This window comes from Condylura cristata, unplaced genomic scaffold, assembly GCF_000260355.1.
Source record: "Condylura cristata isolate star-nosed mole 26May11 unplaced genomic scaffold, ConCri1.0 scaffold00040, whole genome shotgun sequence".
Taxonomy (NCBI): domain Eukaryota; kingdom Metazoa; phylum Chordata; class Mammalia; order Eulipotyphla; family Talpidae; genus Condylura; species Condylura cristata.
Genome location: NW_004567141.1, coordinates 1,241,819 through 1,259,504, shown reverse-complemented (window position 1 = coordinate 1,259,504; position 17,686 = coordinate 1,241,819). Strand labels below are relative to the sequence as shown.

The 17,686-nt window shown below is 40.0% G+C and overlaps 1 protein-coding gene across 4 annotated transcripts in view; it reads left to right on the top strand.

Annotated features, from left to right (window-relative positions):
* POGZ (pogo transposable element with ZNF domain) overlaps window positions 1-17,176 on the top strand; it is a 49,684-nt gene extending 32,508 nt beyond the window's left edge. Inside the window, exons 6-18 of one of the 4 annotated variants that reach the window (XM_004693687.1) lie at window positions 104-295; window positions 2,377-2,483; window positions 3,199-3,536; window positions 3,905-4,059; window positions 8,263-8,363; window positions 8,859-9,005; window positions 11,601-11,735; window positions 11,840-12,012; window positions 12,169-12,309; window positions 12,732-12,788; window positions 12,976-13,088; window positions 13,310-13,334; window positions 13,461-17,176. In XM_004693687.1, the coding sequence (XP_004693744.1) occupies window positions 104-295; window positions 2,377-2,483; window positions 3,199-3,536; window positions 3,905-4,059; window positions 8,263-8,363; window positions 8,859-9,005; window positions 11,601-11,735; window positions 11,840-12,012; window positions 12,169-12,309; window positions 12,732-12,788; window positions 12,976-13,088; window positions 13,310-13,334; window positions 13,461-15,132 (3,356 nt within the window). In that variant the 3' untranslated portion in view covers window positions 15,133-17,176. Of the gene's footprint in view, window positions 1-76; window positions 296-2,376; window positions 2,484-3,198; window positions 3,537-3,904; window positions 4,060-8,262; window positions 8,364-8,858; window positions 9,006-11,600; window positions 11,736-11,839; window positions 12,013-12,168; window positions 12,310-12,731; window positions 12,789-12,975; window positions 13,089-13,309; window positions 13,335-13,460 lie in introns of all 4 variants that reach the window. The other 3 variants (XM_004693686.2, XM_012733372.1, XM_012733371.1) reach the window with 3 other exon arrangements.
* The last annotated feature ends 510 nt before the right edge of the window (window positions 17,177-17,686 follow it).

Sequence of the window (17,686 nt, the reverse complement as noted above, 5' to 3'; positions counted from 1 at the left end):
AGGCTTGGGAAGAGTTGATGGCAGAACTGGGGGGGTGGTGGGTGGAGAGCAGATGATTATCACTTGGCAAACATAGCTCCCTCCTTCCCCTCTCCACCTGCAGTGAGCATTGCCAGCTTTGTCACTGTGAAGCGACCTGGGGTTACAGGTGAAAATAGCAATGAAGTGGCCAAACTGGTGAATACCCTTAACACCATCCCTTCCCTGGGCCAGAGTCCTGGGCCAGTGGTGGTATCCAACAACAACTCTCCCCATGGCTCTCAAAGATCCAGCGGACCTGAGTCTTCAATGAAAGGTACACAAATTTTAAATGAGGAGCCAGTTATTTAAAATCCCTAGTAAAGTAATTGTTGTATCAGAACTCTGTGCTGTGAAATAGAACATAGTTGCTATAATCTGTTTTTAAGAAACTTTACTGTAGTAAATGGGATAGCTACTTGTAAAGTGTTATTGAATCAGCTTCAAGGAATTCTGTGTGTAATTGTGCTTTGGAGATTATGAAATGGATTGGTCAGAGATGGGTGGGATAATCAAAAAGATGTTTCATGGAAGAGATGGATTTCTGAATAAAGTTCTAAAGTTAGGATGTGGTGAAGAGTTTTTCAGGCTTATAGAAGAATATAAGCATGTAAGGATTATAAACAGCCTAGAGCAGGGGTCAGCAAACTTTCTATAAGGAGCCAGAATGTAAATATTTTAGGCTTTCTGCATAATATGGTCTCAGTCACAACTTCCCTACTCTGCCATTGTGGTATAGGCAGCTACAGACAGTGAGTAAGTGATCATGACTCTGTGCCACTAAACTATTTAGATAGTTTGAGATTTTAATTTCATATGTCAGAAAAATTTTATATTTTATTTTTATTGCAGTCATTTAACAGTATAGACACTTTAATAAACAGTATTCAGAAAATTGACTATCCACAAGCAAATGAAGTTGGACCTGTATCAAACACTGTTATGAAAATTAACTCATTGAATTCAAAGACCTAAACATAAGAGCTAGAGCTATACAATTCTTAGATGAAAGCATAAAGGTAAGCTTCATGCCATGGGATTTTGCAGTGACATCTTATGTGTGATCCCAAATGCACGGGCAGCAAAAGAAAAATAGAAAATAGAAATAGTACATAGAAATTTAAAGTTTGAGTGCAACAAGAGACATTGAAAATACAGTGATAACAAATGGTAGAAAATATTTGCAAATCATATCTAGTAAAGGGTTAATATCTAGTGTCTATAAAGAATGTCAATAACTCAACAACGATGAAAAAACCCTTAAAGTGGTCACCAAAGGAATTAAATAAACACTTCTCCAAAGAATATATACAAATGGATGTTAAACACATGAGAAAAGGCACAGACGCCACTAATTATTGGGGAAATACAAATCAAAATCATAATAAGATACTACACACCTACTAGGATGGCTGTTACCTAAAAAAAAAAAACAGAGAAAAATAACAAGTATTAGTGAGGATGTGGAAAAATAGGAACCCCTGTGGATTACTTGTGGGAATGTAAAATGGTATGATAGTCCCAAACAATGAGACATTTTTGGGGCTGTCATTTTTTTGCTGGATTATAATTGCTGGATTATACATGATCCAGCAATTCTACAGCTCTATAGGCAGAGGTAGGGAGAATAAGTACCTGAAAAGATATTTGTACACTTACATTCATAGCATTATTATTCACAATAACCAGAAGGTGGAATCATTGTTTATGCCCACTAAATAGTAAATGGGTAAACAAAATGTGTTATATGCATATAGTAGTTTATTAAGCCTTGTAAGGTTATTCTGACCTATTCTACAACACTAGAACATTCATGAATCTTAAGGACATAAAATAATCCAACTATGAAAGAAAACATACTATATGAGTCCACTTAACTATTATCTGTAGCAGTGAAATTAGTACAGAAAATAGGATGTTAGTTACCAGGAATTAGGAGGGAGGAGAAATGGGGAATTGTTATTTAATGGGTATAAGAGTTTGTTTTGCAGGGTAAGAATGCTGGAGGTTGCTTCTACTTCACTGTAAATGTACTCAACAAAACTTTACATGAGAATGGTTGAGGTAAACTTTGTGTGTGTGTATACATTTATACATACATACATTCACAAAGAATTACCTATCAACAACAAAATAAGCACCATTCTTAGCCTGTGGGCCAAACAGAAACCACAAACTGGCTGAATTTGGTCATAAGCTGTAATTTGCTGACCCCTGACCTAGAGTGAGAACAGTAAAAGACATGTGCCTTATAGTGAACACTCATGCTTGCTTACCAATCTTGATAAGCTGTTCAAGGCCAGTATTATTTTCTGTTATCATCTTGTCAGTCTTATCAATCCTTCTCACTTCTTTCAGTGACCTCTTCCATCCCAGTGTTTGACCTTCAGGATGGTGGGCGGAAAGTATGTCCACGGTGTAACGCTCAATTCCGTATTACTGAAGCTTTGAGAGGTCACATGTGTGTAAGTGATAGCACCTGTGATGGGGAGCTAGCTTAACTGACTACCGTTGTATCCCTCCTGTAGAAATGGAAACCTGTGAAGCAGGGATGCCTCTAAAATAACTTAGTTGCGTTTTTAAAGGGTTGCTCATTATTTTGGCTTCTTTTAGAATAGTGAGGTACTCTAGAATATGATAAGACATTTAAAAGCTCTCAAGTATATTGAAACAATATACATACTACTTCACACCCATTAGGATGACTGTTAAGTAAAAACAGTAATTAAAATTTATATATTAGCTGTGCTGCATTTTGACACTGCATTGGGAGACAGGTTTGTTGGATAATTCAGACTTAATCCAATTTGGCCTCTGGTCATTTCCTATGAGTCAGGAGCTGTTAACCAGTTCCCATTTGTAGCCTTTTTATTTTTGGTATTTGTCCAAAAAGAAAGGTTGGCACTTCTTCTGCCAGGCGGCTAAGAGACAAGTTAAGCTAGTAAGTGGTTAAAGGGTCTGAAGCAGAAGAGAAGTGTAAGGTATTGTATTTAGATTGCATGTGTCTGTAAATAGACAAAGAAAATAGAATGACACTTGGAAAGATTAGTGACCTCAGGGTGATAATTGCATGAGAATAATTAGGAGGAAACCATTACTAAGGAATGTTAGTGAAGTTTGGAGAATTACATCCTGGGCCCTACGATGACCAGAATTATCAGATGTCTTCTTTCTTTGTAGTACTGTTGCCCAGAAATGGTTGAATACCAGAAGAAAGGAAAATCTCTGGATTCAGAACCCAACATCCCATCAACAGCAAAGCCACCGTCTCCTGAGAAAACAGCTCCTGTAGCTTCCACACCCTCTTCTACACCTATTCCTGCTCTGTCACCACCTACCAAAGCACAAGAGCCAAATGAGAATGTGGGTGATGCGGTCCAGACCAAGCTCATTATGCTAGTAGATGACTTTTACTACGGACGGGATGGGGGCAAAGTAGCCCAACTCACAAGCTTCCCAAAGGTCGCCACATCTTTCCGATGCCCACATTGTACCAAAAGGCTAAAAAACAATATTCGGTAAGTGCTGAGGAGTCTTGGAGGTTATCTTGGAGAAGAGAAGACTGAAATCTCTTACATGTTTAAGTCTTTCTCTTTGAGATGGTCCTATTTTCTAGTCTTGCTAAGCATTACCATTAAATCAATAGCTAGTACTATAGACAGGCATTATGGTAATAAAAGATAACTTGAGTAGAGTAAGGGAGACCAGTGCTTCACAGAACCTTCTTAGTTTTAAGAAACCCTCTTTGGGCTCAGAAAAGCATTTTCCCAAGTGAGGAAATTGGAAGAGCAGGTAATATCTGTTCTGTGATTCTGCTGTTATTTTATCCAAGGCTACTGGGTTTTTTTTATGTTTTCTGTACTTTCCCTTTGTGCTGTGCTTACAGATTCATGAACCATATGAAACATCACGTAGAACTCGATCAGCAGAATGGTGAGGTGGATGGTCATACTATCTGCCAACACTGTTATCGTCAGTTTTCCACTCCCTTCCAGCTCCAGTGCCACTTGGAAAATGTTCATAGTCCCTATGAATCGACTAGTAAGTTTGGAAACTCTTGAACTCTAGGGGTATACTTTGCTCTTCATTCATTGAACAGCATTAAAGGGAGCCCATTATATTTATACGTGGGTAACAACGTAGATGAAGTTCTTTGTATATTTGCAGTCAATTCCTTACTTCACTTTATTTTCTTACAAACCTCACTTCTGTACTGTTCAAACATGAATTGAGTTCAGTGCTAGATCCTGAATCATTAGGGACTTTGGTTTAAGACCACTGTAGAGAGAGATCAACGTAATGGAATTATTACCTAGATATTGCTGTTCTCTCAGGACTTACTAAAAAGTGTTTTACCATTCAGGCTGCTTCTGTTGAAATAGGAATTTTGTAGTGTTTTCTCCACTGTTCATCTTATAGAACATGAGCTCAGAAAAATTAAATCATTTGATTAAGAGTATATACACCTTAAGAAAGTTAAACTTTAGAATATTTCCTGTGTTCTTTAAAAGATTTTTAGTATGAAGAGACCAGAGAATGTGAGAACATGACTGTGTATTTATTATAAATATATGCATTGTGTAAATAGTTGCAGTAGTTCAGAGCAGGGGAAAGATCCTTGTGGCCACATTTCTTAGAAAGTAATGCTTACATTTTTAGGGTCTTTAAATACAACAGAATTTAGATGGATGGAAAGTTGTAAGAAAAACTTCTAAGTGATGGGAAAGCATAAGTGAACAGTTAAGGACAGAAATATGGTTGTTGTCTGGATGCTTTTGCTACAGTTTAAATACCTTGACTAGAAATGAATTGTTAAAACACTAAAGATACTTATTTATGTCACTTAAGTGAGTGAACTTGAGATAGAGTGATCTTAAAGCCAAGAACTTAAATGTTCTGCTTTTAAACAGTCTCTTTGGGTGACTGGATGGCTTTGTTAGTCTCAGGCATTACATTCAGATACAGTGCTATGTAGAAAAAGAAATCAAGTCTTCCTCTGCCTTTCCTGAATCTTTCATACAAAGTAGAATTGCTATATTTTGTATCTCCTTGCCCTTGGTCTTAGTAACTTAGACTAGTCCTGGTCTGTAGAAATACAGTATGAGCTGAATATGAAATTTTGTAATTTAATGGCTATTTTAAGAAAAGACATGAAAAGGTTGGAATTAATGTAAGTATTTTATTTAACTCAGTATATTCTAAATGTTGTCATTTCAGCATGTAATCAGAAATTTTAAATTAATGAGCTGTAGTTACCATTCTTTTTCCTTCCCATTAAACAGATTTTTTGAAGTTTGTTTAGAGTATTATACTCAAATCTCATTTGAGCCTGTCAGATAACAGATGATTTCCATCGCATATAACTAGTTGTTACCATATTGAACAATGGAACTTTGCACTAATATAGTTAATTGGGAGTAAAATGACTAGTGGAATCAGTCATCATAACACTACAGAGTAATGGCAGAGTAGCCAACTTTGTTAGGTTAGAACCCATATTCTTCAGTTTTCAGTGATGGAAAGCCCAAACAACATAAACACTTCTCCTCCAACACCACTCACTGAAAATACCTAATCCATTTTATATAGAAGCTGGTATGTGGGTTTTTGTTAGTCCACTTCTATATAGTCATTAGAACAGTAAGTTTTTTCCTATGGGAAACAACAGTGCAGAACCGTATCTATCTTCTCTTGTTATCACTGACTTAATTTTTGGTATCTTATGATTTAAAATTCATACTGATCAAAAAAGTTGTTCCAATCAGAAAAGATACCTTTCATATACTTTAGTTTTTATCACTTTTATTCTTGGTTTATTTATTTTTCCACCTATAGCAGATCCTGCCTGACAGGTAGCTTATTTTTAATGTCAATATTTTAGAATACATTGCTTTCTAATTTTGAGAAAAAAATAAAGTATTTTTTGAAAATAAATTATGACTTAATGGCACCTCATCAGTAATTATTTTATGATGTATCTAAAAAAAAGCACTTATTTGTATAAGCACTTATTTATATATAACCATAGTATCTTTGTCAAGACCTAACTGAACTAAGCATCAATATTTAATATCATCTGATACCTAGTCTATTTTCAGGTTTCCTGAATTATCTCCCAAACACTAGATGTGTGTATTTAAATGAATGATTATATGGATAATTATGTTTAATTATGGTAAAAGTACAACCTTAACAGTATGTTTTTCTTTATACTGTGTGAAGATAATAGACTAAGAAGGTAGAGTTGAGAAAGGATGTGTCAGGGGGCGTAGCTCATTTGGGTACCAGGGGGAGGATCCTATCTGGGAAAAGACTCACAGGAGAACTAATGACTTGACAAAATCTTTGTATACATGAACTGATGAGGATTAATGAACCTTAGAAAGGCATCAGGCATCTGTTCTTTCATAACTTGGAGAACAGGAAGCAGAAACTGTGTTTGTTCACACCTGTTTTCTCAAGAGGCTGTTAGATGTTAAGGAGGTGGAAGTGATAGTGTTGGGAGGGACAGTGTTGAGATTGTCACTTTGGGAATCAGTTCTCTTGAATCTTTTCCCTTTCAGCTCCTTTCCCTACAGAAGTTTGAAAGTTATGAAATCTCTCAAATTCATTGATGTCTTAGGTGTCTGTTTCACTAACTTTCTTGGTATGAGATAAATACTACATACAAACTTTATCATGGTGTTTGTACATTAGAAGTTGTTTAATGAATGTTACTACTATGGATGTTTGTGGCAGCTGTAACAGTACAATTGACATATAGGATGTAAGAAGTCTTTGGGGTTGCCTGAGATTGCCCATGGTAAAATAGAATAGGAAGGTTTGGAAGAAGGTTGGAAAACCCCAGTGCTTTTAAAGGTGTTTTAAAAAAAAAAAAAAAAAAAAAGGAGATAAGCAAATTGAATTGAGAGGTAAGAAAGAGAAGAGAAAATATCATCATGCCGTTACTGTTTCCCAAACTTTCATACATCCATGCCTTTGTTCCTGTTCTCCTACCTTCTCTGTCTGGCAAACCCCTGCTCTTTTTTCAAGGCTCATCTCATGTATTTATATTTTTTTCTCATTCCTTTAGGCAGAATTAAAAAATATATATATGTATCCTGGTTGTACTCAGTGTACCTCTAGGCGATGGTCCTAAATGGTTCACAGATCCCTTTGAGAGTAAACACAAAACTTGAGAATCTTTCCCAGAAAAATACATGTATTTTTTTGCCTGTAATTTTAGGGATACAGGGGCTCCCTGAGCCCTGTTCCATGGACCCCCAGTTAAGAATCCCTGGTTTTTATTTGGCTTATACATTAAAGAATTATATAAACCATACTTCTCTGTTTTGGGGGGAGCAAGAGTTAATGTTCCTAGTGTGCTTAAAGTTTCAAATTTGTAAAAATTTGAAAAAACCTTCAGTGATAGTAAGAAAAATACAAATCACCATTATTATTTCGACTTCATATTTTGCTAAAATATGTAGTGATTAAGATTTTTATTGAAAATTAAGAATTGTACCCAAATTGACAAAATGGACAGTTTCAAAATTTAATTTTCTCAAATCTGTGAATGCCAAAGTCATTGAAAACAAGGCAAACTTTGTTCATGATTGTCAGTCTTTAGAGAGTGGATTCTTATTTTTGTTTTTACTAGATGGTCAGTAAATGTTCATTGAGTTATTCATAGGAGAAAATAATTGTCTCTCTTTGAGCAGAGGAATTAAACAATGCAGTATTTTTAGAATTCACCTCACAATGGTATATAGGAATTGATAGTATTTACTAGAGAGATAGGTACTGGAAGTCAGCTGATTAGCAGTAGGAAATCATGTGTATCTGCCAGACTTTTGCCTGTGAGAATGAAGAAGTGGTATTTTCTAGATGAATTTTGAAATAATTTGAAATGATGACAGAACCAGGGGCTTGGAGTCAGAAACAGTGGCTAGGCTCTAAGTCCAGAAGAAGGTGGGGAGCTGAGAACTGAAACAATAGGAATGTTAAAGTTGGTGGTAGAATATCCAATCTGACATGTTTGGTAGATAGGTCAAAAGCCAGAATGGAGTTTTAATGGGAAGTTTGAGCTAGAGACATCAGATTAGTTGTTATCAGAGCCCAGATGATGAGCCAGAAAAATCTTAAAGGATAGAAGTGGCTTAGTGAGTATTGAAAAGTGGAAAGTTAGGAGTCGGAAAAAAGAATGAGTCGATAGGACTTTGGTCTTAATTTCAGGTGGATTTATTGATTATTTTTTTCTTACAGCCAAGTGCAAGATCTGTGAGTGGGCGTTTGAGAGTGAGCCACTATTTCTCCAGCATATGAAGGATACTCATAAACCTGGAGAGATGCCTTATGTTTGCCAGGTATTGCCTTTTTCTCTAGGGAGCTTGAGCTCTCAGAATGAATACAGAGAATTCACTGATGAACTCTGATGAATACCACTGCACATAGTTTTAGGAACATTGAGGAAATATAGAAGAAATAGTAAACACAGTTTCTGTGTTCAGGATTTTCCACACAGGAGAAAAACATGATGAATGTACACGTACCCAGTCAAGGACCATTACATGTACTGAGGGGAATACTTGCGTCTTGAACTTACCCTTTGGATATGGATAGAGGAAACCTTATTCCTCTTAGTCATAGAATTCGGGTTATTCTCAGAGAGGCCTGTCTTATCCCATTTTATCTTAGCTGAATTTATAAATATGTGCCTGTATTACTAAGTCAGATAATTTGATCTCTGTTCATTTTGTAAAAAATTCTTCATTCATATTTTAACATTTTAGTTGCTGCCTTTCTGAAGGCCTCAGTTGTTTACTTCACTCTTAGCTTATTTTCCTTCTTATGTGACTCAGGTGTGTCAGTATCGCTCCTCACTCTACTCTGAGGTAGATGTCCATTTTCGGATGATCCATGAGGATACTCGGCATCTGCTCTGCCCTTATTGCTTGAAGGTCTTCAAAAATGGCAATGCATTCCAACAGCATTACATGAGGCACCAGGTACTAGGCACCAAGCAATTCCCATTTTCTCATTTTTAAACTTTACGAATGCTGAGGCCAGGACTGAGCTAAGCAGATAATTTTAGTAGAGAAGATAATAAATAGATGTTTGCAAAAATTTAGTGACTCTTAATTATGTGCCATGCACTTGGCTGGGTGCCAGGTATTTCGTGGTAAGCAAGATAGACCATACAGCAAAGTGTCAGGAGCGTCATGTTAGGGGAAATAGACGATGTAGAACAGTATATTCTGGAAGGAGGATGTTCAAGACCTGAAGGGTGAGTGACAATGAACCTGCTAAAGTGGGATAAAATAGCAGTGTGCTTGAAGGCATAGGTTTGTAGAGTCAAGGCATTAAAAGAAATACAATGCGGGCGGGGTGTAGGGTTCATAAGAGAGTTTGGAAGTAGGTGGGGGACAGAACAAAGAGAATTTACAAATCAATAGAAGGCATTTTAGTTTTATATATGTCATTGGGAAGCCATTGAAAGGGTTTTTGTTTTTCATTTTTGCATAGAAGAACTGGTGTGGGGTTGAGAGGATTCATTAAGGATTGAGTGGGGAGCAGAGCAGGTGGGTTTATTGAAATACAGTGCTGAGGGGAGCAGCGAGTAAGACAGGAGAGGTCTGCTGCCATCTGTGGGTCAGCTCCCTGGCCAGAGAACAAACTCAGGCCGCTATTGTGGGCTGTTGTGGTGATAGTGCTGAGACTTAATCCCTAGGACACCAGGGAGACTCATGAAAAGGCTTTTAAATTCTGGAGTGGTGTGTTCAAATACGCTTTTAGCTTTGATTACACTGGCTGCACTAAGAATGGATTGAAGAATGTGACTAGTGTTAAAGGGACTAACCAAGCTCTTTCAGTAGTTTAGGTGAGAGGCAATAGTGAGTACTGACTTTTGAAATGAAGAAAAAGAGGATAGAATTGAGAGATATTGGGAAGATAAAATGAGGTTTATTTTTAGAGCTAGATTAGGTAATGGTAGTGAGGGAGTAGTTGAAAACAGTACCTAAGATTTCTTCCTGGGAAGTTGGATGAATGGTAAGGTAAACGAGTTAAGAAGATAGGAACACTAGAGAAAGTAATTTTGGTTGGAAAAGATTATCAGCTTGGATGTTTTGGGTTAGCAGTCTCTGTGGAAATCAAATGTAGTTGTCTGCTAAACAAATAATTGGAGATAAAGGTCTGAAGCCTGGCAGGAAAAGAGACTGAGGAGTCATTATATATTTAAGTCCAGTGAATTTGAAACTTTTTAAGTGTCTGTGACCTCTCCTCCTCCCCCAATTAAGAACAAGATAAAGGTTTAGGACCTTTAAAGTGTCTCTCTACAAAACCACGACCATAGTCCTAGTAGGAAAATCAGGAGAGTGTAGGTGTCAGAGAAGTGAAGGGAAAGGAGAGGGTTGTGAAGAAAAGGCAATGATCCCACTTGTTGAAGGAAGGTGCCGGGTCAGATGGAAGGGTGGAGGTGGGCCTGCAGACAGCACATTGACAGGGCTGCCCTGTTGGTTAGGCTTAGAAGTCAAGTTTCAGTGATAAATGAATGAGAATTAAGGAACCTATCTTAAGGAGCCTACCTGAGGAAGTTTGCTAGAGAGGGAGAGGACTAAGGGTAGGTCCAAGGGAAAACTTGTTGGATTTATTTTTATTTAAGATGGAATAAAAAGTACATTGTTTTAAAGTGCTGCAAGAAAGGAGCCACTTAGAAGACGAGAGTAAAATGTACTTAAGAGAGAGCACAAAGTGGAAAACAAGAGGGGTGCCCTGGTGTGCGCACATTGCACACAACACCACGTGCTCACTCCCAGCCTCCGCTTAGGCTCATGGACTCATTTGCTCAGTAGTGACTGCTGATTATCTGCTGTACATGTAGCAGCATGGAAGTTGTTACTTGTAATGCATTTGAGGTTTTAGAGCCTTACTATTTAAGGGAAGAGAGTCACAGTTAGGGTCCTGATTTTGAAGGGCTTCAGTGGTAGGCAGAGGAATCCTCAAAATGGTCTTACCGGGAGGCTTAGATGTATATATTGATATGTTAAGTGGAGAAACCACAAGGTGTAGAAAAAAGGCAAAGAAACAGGAGGTGATGATTAGAGATGTTTGTGTTCTCTGGTTATATGTGTAGACTGTTCATGAAAGAATACCCAAGCAACTGACAGCAAGTTGTTTCCATGGAAAGGAACTGAAGGTCAAAGTTGAAGGCATCTTAACATGGATAAAAAGTGCTTTTTTTCATCATACATATTTCACTGCGATTAACAACTAGGAAGGAAGAATGTCTAGAATTGGGTATTGTTGTCTGAAATGAAAGAGAAAGTGGTGGCAAGTAAAGTTTAAGACATTTGTGCAAAGGTCCTTGGCCAGCCAGGAAGAGATGATCTAAGGACTGAGTCACCCTGGCTTTTGAGTCCACCTTTGGGAGTTTAGGAGGTGATGATTGTTGAAGGCAGGTTTGTTGTCGTGTTTCTTACTCTTTTGAATTACCAACAGAATGGTGGGAAGAATGATACACTTGGTATTGATCTACCTTTTCTTCAGGGAGAAAAATTTCTGGGAACTTTTAAGGAACTCTGTTTCTTTTTCTCCCTCTTTAGAAGAGGAATGTGTATCACTGCAATAAATGCCGACTGCAGTTTCTGTTTGCCAAGGATAAAATCGAACACAAGCTTCAACACCATAAAACCTTCCGTAAACCTAAGCAGCTGGAAGGCTTGAAACCAGGCACCAAGGTAATGGGTTAGTTTGCAGTTTGTTCCAAGAGAAGAGTAACAGATTTTCAGACTCCAAGGTTTAGTATGGGTATTATCTAATTGTCCCTTCCCTTGACTCACAGGTGACAATCCGGGCTTCTCGAGGGCAGCCACGAACAGTTCCTGTATCTTCCAATGATGCACCTCCCAGCACCTTGCAGGAGGCAGCACCACTGACTTCCTCAACAGACCCTCTGCCTGTCTTCCTTTACCCCCCCGTTCAGCGCAACATCCAGAAGAGAGCTGTTAGAAAAATGTCAGTGCCTTCTTCTAGAGGCTGGGGCTGACTGGGAAGGATTATTCCTGATAGTGTAATCTGGTAGCCTGTTAGCAGGATCTGTTGTCAAAAGCCCCTGTACTTTGTGGGCTCTTTGGTGGGAGGGTAATGAAAATTTTTCTTGTTTCTTGACAGGAGTGTCATGGGCCGACAGACTTGTCTGGAGTGCAGTTTTGAGATCCCAGATTTCCCTAATCACTTCCCTACTTATGTGCACTGTTCTCTGTGTCGCTACAGCACCTGCTGTTCTCGAGCGTATGCCAACCACATGATCAAGTAGGTGATGGTTAAACTGGTTTTTTTCTGAGAGCTCAAATTCTCCAGAAGCCACTTTATTCCCTGCCCTACTGTTAGTGTCTTCCTCTGTCACCTCCTAGAAAGATTTGTCCATCTCTCCTAGCAGGGAGAGAGGTCAGACCTTGTTCATTTGACTTATGATCTGTGTTCTAAGTTTTGCTACTCGAAGTGTGGTGGGTCCAAGGAATTTATTCGATATGCAGATTCTGGGCCCTCCCTCAGGCCGATTGAATCAGAATGTGCACTTGAATAGGTCCCCAGGTAACTCATGCATATTAATAGGAAGCGTTGAAGGCCGGAAAGCTAGTTTGGATTGAGGTTAGGCTAGCAGGGAGAGGTATCCTGTTGGACATTGCCAGTGACTGGTGAGCTCTGCCTGAAGAGCACTTTGTCTTTTGCAGCAATCATGTTCCACGGAAGAGCCCCAAGTATTTGGCTTTGTTTAAAAATTCTGTGAGGTAAGAAAAAACTTGATCATCTCTTTAAGTTTTCAAATTTACATTAAATCCTTTTATTATTTTGGGAGATGTGACTTTATTTGAAAGGGGGATGTGGGGGATACTTCTTTTCTCTATTAAGCCTCAAAACTTCACTCTGTAGTGTCCCTACTAATCATGCATATTCTTATGTATTTCGCTTTCTTAGTGGAAGCAATCTGGTCTGCACTTCATGTACCTTCGTTACCTCTGTGGGAGATGCCATGGCCAAGCATTTGGTATTCAACCCCTCTCACAGATCGAGTAGCATACTGCCACGGGGTAAGTAGAAGAGAAGCAGGTAGTACGTCAAGGATGTGAATCATGCTGTGTGAGTCAAGAGCATCCCTGCTCCGCCTTAACCAAATTGGGAACATTGTAATCAGAAGTTTATATAAGACTGGGAAGGTAGCACTTTGCTTTTTTGGTTGAAATAACAATACAGTTCTTGGAGGGGCTTGTTTCTTCACTGAGTTAACATTTTTTTGTCTCATTTTTCATAGGACTTACTTGGATATCTCACTCAAGGTAACAAACACTTTATGACTTAATTTCTGCTTTGCTGTATGTTTGGTCTCTGTTGTCGTAACTACTAACTTTATTTGGTTTTTCTAGTTTAACACAGCTTTCTCTTCTTTTTTTGCTGTTCTTTAGGCATGGCCAGACTCGTGACCGAGTACATGACCGGAACTTGAAGAATATGTACCCTCCTCCTTCCTTCCCTTCTAATAAAGCTGCCACTGTGAAATCTGTGGGGGCCACCCCAGCTGAACCTGAAGAGCTACCAACTCCCATGGCTCAGGCACTCCCATCACCAGCCTCAACTGCAACACCACCACCAACTCCAACTCATCCCCAGCCTGTAGCCCCTCTACCCCTGGCTACCGAGGGGGCAGAATGTCTAAATGTTGATGACCAGGATGAAGGGAGCCCAGTCACCCAGGAACCTGAGCCAGCATCAGGGGCTGGTAGTAGCAGTGGGATCGGCAAGAAGGAGCAGCTATCTGTGAAGAAGCTTCGAGTGGTACTGTTTGCCCTATGCTGCAATACAGAACAGGCAGCCGAACACTTCCGAAACCCCCAGCGACGCATTCGGCGTTGGCTTCGGCGCTTCCAGGCCTCCCAGGAGGAGAACCTGGAGGGCAAATACCTGAGCTTAGAGGCAGAAGAGAAACTGGCAGAATGGGTATTGACCCAGCGAGAGCAACAGCTCCCTGTGAATGAGGAGACCTTGTTCCAGAAGGCCACTAAAATAGGACGTTCTTTGGAGGGGGGGTTTAAGATCTCTTATGAATGGGCTGTGCGTTTTATGCTGCGGCACCACCTGACTCCCCATGCCCGGCGCGCAGTGGCCCACACACTACCCAAGGATGTGGCAGACAATGCAGGACTCTTCATTGAATTTGTGCAACGGCAGATTCACAACCAGGACTTACCATTGTCCATGATTGTGGCTATTGACGAGATCTCCTTGTTTCTGGATATGGAAGTGCTGAGCAGTGATGACCGAAAGGAGAATGCTCTGCAGACAGTGGGCACAGGGGAGCCTTGGTGTGATGTGGTGCTGGCCATTCTGGCAGATGGCACGGTCCTCCCCACCCTGGTTTTCTACCGAGGACAGATAGATCAGCCTGCTAATGTGCCAGACTCCATATTGCTAGAGGTGAAGGAGAGTGGCTATAGCGATGACGAGATCATGGAGCTGTGGTCAACCCGAGTGTGGCAGAAGCACACGGCCTGCCAGCGCAGCAAAGGCATGCTGGTGATGGACTGTCACCGCACTCACTTGTCAGAAGAGGTGCTGGCAATGCTTAGTGCCTCTAGCACTTTGCCTGCAGTGGTCCCAGCAGGCTGTAGCTCCAAAATCCAGCCATTAGATGTGTGCATCAAACGAACTGTCAAGAACTTCCTGCACAAAAAGTGGAAGGAACAGGCTCGGGAAATGGCAGATACTGGATGTGATTCTGAGGTCCTGCTTCAGCTGGTGCTGGTCTGGCTGGCTGAAGTGCTGGGTGTCATTGGGGACTGTCCAGAGCTTGTTCAGCGGTCCTTCCTTGTGGCTAGTGTTCTACCTGGCCCTGATGGCAACATTAACTCACCTACAAGAAATGCTGACATGCAGGAGGAGCTAATTGCCTCCCTAGAGGAGCAGCTGAAGCTGAGTGGGGAACAGTCTGAGGAGCCCTCAGCTTCCACTCCCCGACCCAGATCATCTCCCGAAGAGACAGTTGAGCCTGAAAGCCTTCACCAGCTCTTTGAGGGCGAAAGTGAGACTGAGTCCTTCTATGGCTTTGAAGAAGCTGACCTAGATCTGATGGAGATTTGAGTGTTGGGGTCATGAAGGGGGGGTATGGAGTAGGGGTGGGAAAGTGTGAGGGAGGGTGCAGGGATTTAGGGAAAAGGGGGTACACCAGGTGGATTATTTGGTTTATATTTTTAAATTTTTGCCACCCCCCCCCCCCGGATGTTGACTTATACTTCCCTGTGGATTTGTGGGTAATTAGGAAAACCAATAGTGATCACGTCTGAGCCGAGGAGCTGGCCCTTTGGTCATTCACTTCTAAAAAAAAAGGCTTTTGTGACTTTTTTTTAATCACTGTGTTTGGTATTTTTCTGACAAAATCAAGAAAAAGAAAAAAATTCTTGTGGACAAATGTTAAGTTTTTGTTTCCCCTTTTACCTCACTTGTGTCATAGTACATCTGGGTTTTCTGTTTATTCGACTGTGGCCAATGTCTTTGGGCATGATGCTATATCCAACCATTGTCAATGTGAGAGCATTTCTGAAGATGGGAAAGATAAAAATATGTAGCTCACAAACTGATTTATTATATATATGGGTAAAAACTTTTTTCATGTGGTCTTAAAACACTTTTCTATAAAAGCAAAAATGAAAAAAAAAAAACCCCACTGAACTCTCTTCCTTCTCCTTACTTTCCTTCCCTCTCCAGAGATGTTTCTACAACTCTAGACATAAAATTGTGGCTTTAAAAATGCATGAAAACCATCTTTAATCATCCAGAATGAATAGATTGTTACTCCTTACCATCCTCCCAACAAAAACATGACAAACCAATATTCTTTGCACTTGCTGCCCTTGACCCTTGCCCTATTCTCACACCATCACTCTTGGACAAAGGACCATAAATGTTTTCTTAGAACCTGGAGGTACTGAGGGGATCACAGCTGTAGGGTGGAGGCCATTCTGTGTGTGGGGCTTCATCCCGCAGACCCTGGGGCTGTCCTTTCTTGGTTGAACTTTATCCTGTTATGGACAGCATGCCTGTTCAGGAGACCACATGTCCTACAGAAGCTAATTGTGCAAGAAGTGTTGAACTTTTAAAAGAAGACCACTCATTGAAATCCTGTGGCTTTCCCCAGTCTTTTAATGATCAGAAAAGAATCTGACATGAAGAAGCACAGGGGTGGTGTGCACAAAGAAAGACACGAATCTTTATTTTTCACTGCCAGCGTCAAGGAAAGAAATTTTTTCTACAATTTGCATGAGGGATTTTTTAAAAATTGTATGTACTCATGATTATAAACTGAAGTGTACTATAACAGCAAAGGAACAAAAATCCAAGTCCACCTTGCCCACAGCTACACCACTGTTCTGTCTGTCCTGAGGCTTTTTCAGCAATGTTTTCCCTCCTGTGAGTCAAGGAGGCAACCTGCACAGGCTTGTAAATGGTTCATCTTTAAAATGTACATAAGCGGAACATTTAATAAAATAAGGGGAAATGGATTTATAAACAATGTGGTTATTTTCTAGGTCACCCTATTTTAATAGGCTTTCACAGACTGGGAGATTCTCCAAGATGTGATGGGCCTGATGTACAGGTGTGTAACATTTGTTACTGCCTGTTTCTCCTCACATTTTTTTTTTTTTTTTTGGGCTTTTAACCCCCCAGCACACTATAATATAGTGAACTGGAGTGATCCCTCCCAGAAACAGCTTGGCCAGCTTTGTGAAGCCATGGCATCTGAAACTGAACTGAGGATCCAATTGGGCTTCTCTCCAGCCTTTTGCTTGATGCTACTTTGACAGAATATGGACTTTCACGTCAGCCCAATACCTTTGAGAAAGTTAAGAACTAATGGTCAACTTTGTCCACAAAGACCTAATTTTTCTCTTTGGTAGTCTCTGCAGCAGCCCCAGAGTTTGCAGAGTTAGCTGGGTTCCTGGCCTCTGCACACCACAACTTTGATGGGTAAATTTTTTAAAGACCACAGTAACAACAGTGAATCAGCTGGGTGTTGGCCAGGAAGTCATCCTTGTGGATTCTGCCTGCATGGCTTAGTAGTAGAAGGAAGTTTTTTTGTTTTGTTTTTTATAATTCAGTTTAATCAATAAACAAGTATTTATTGACTACTTTGTGTTGAGACTGAATGTGTGGAAGATAAATGGAAAGTTCACGTTTTGTTTTACATAAAACTGTTTTGTTGTAACCATAAATACAAATGGAGGGGTTTTGATAATTCCCATAACACTCTTGCCTTACTGAATTTATATAATAGTTTGAACTGTTTTCTAGTTTTTCTAAGTTTTAGAGACTATGTGAATCATCTGTTCATGTTCCAAAGGTGGGTTTAATATCATTTGGGGATGAAGTTCAGCCAATACCCTAATTTGATGGCACAGCTACAACTTAGGGTTTTTTTTTTTTTTTTTTTTAAAGATTTATTTGTGCATACAGAACTGGGGTACAGGCCAGAGGCTCAGGGGCGGCGAGAGACTTCACCAGAGACAGAGTGGGGAGCAGAACAGGCAGATGGACGAAGTATGCTGCTGAGGGGAGCAGCGGGCCGGTCAAGACAGGTCTGCCGCGCCATGTGGTCACCTCCGGGGCAGGTGGGGATCGAACTCCTGCGGAAGTGGCT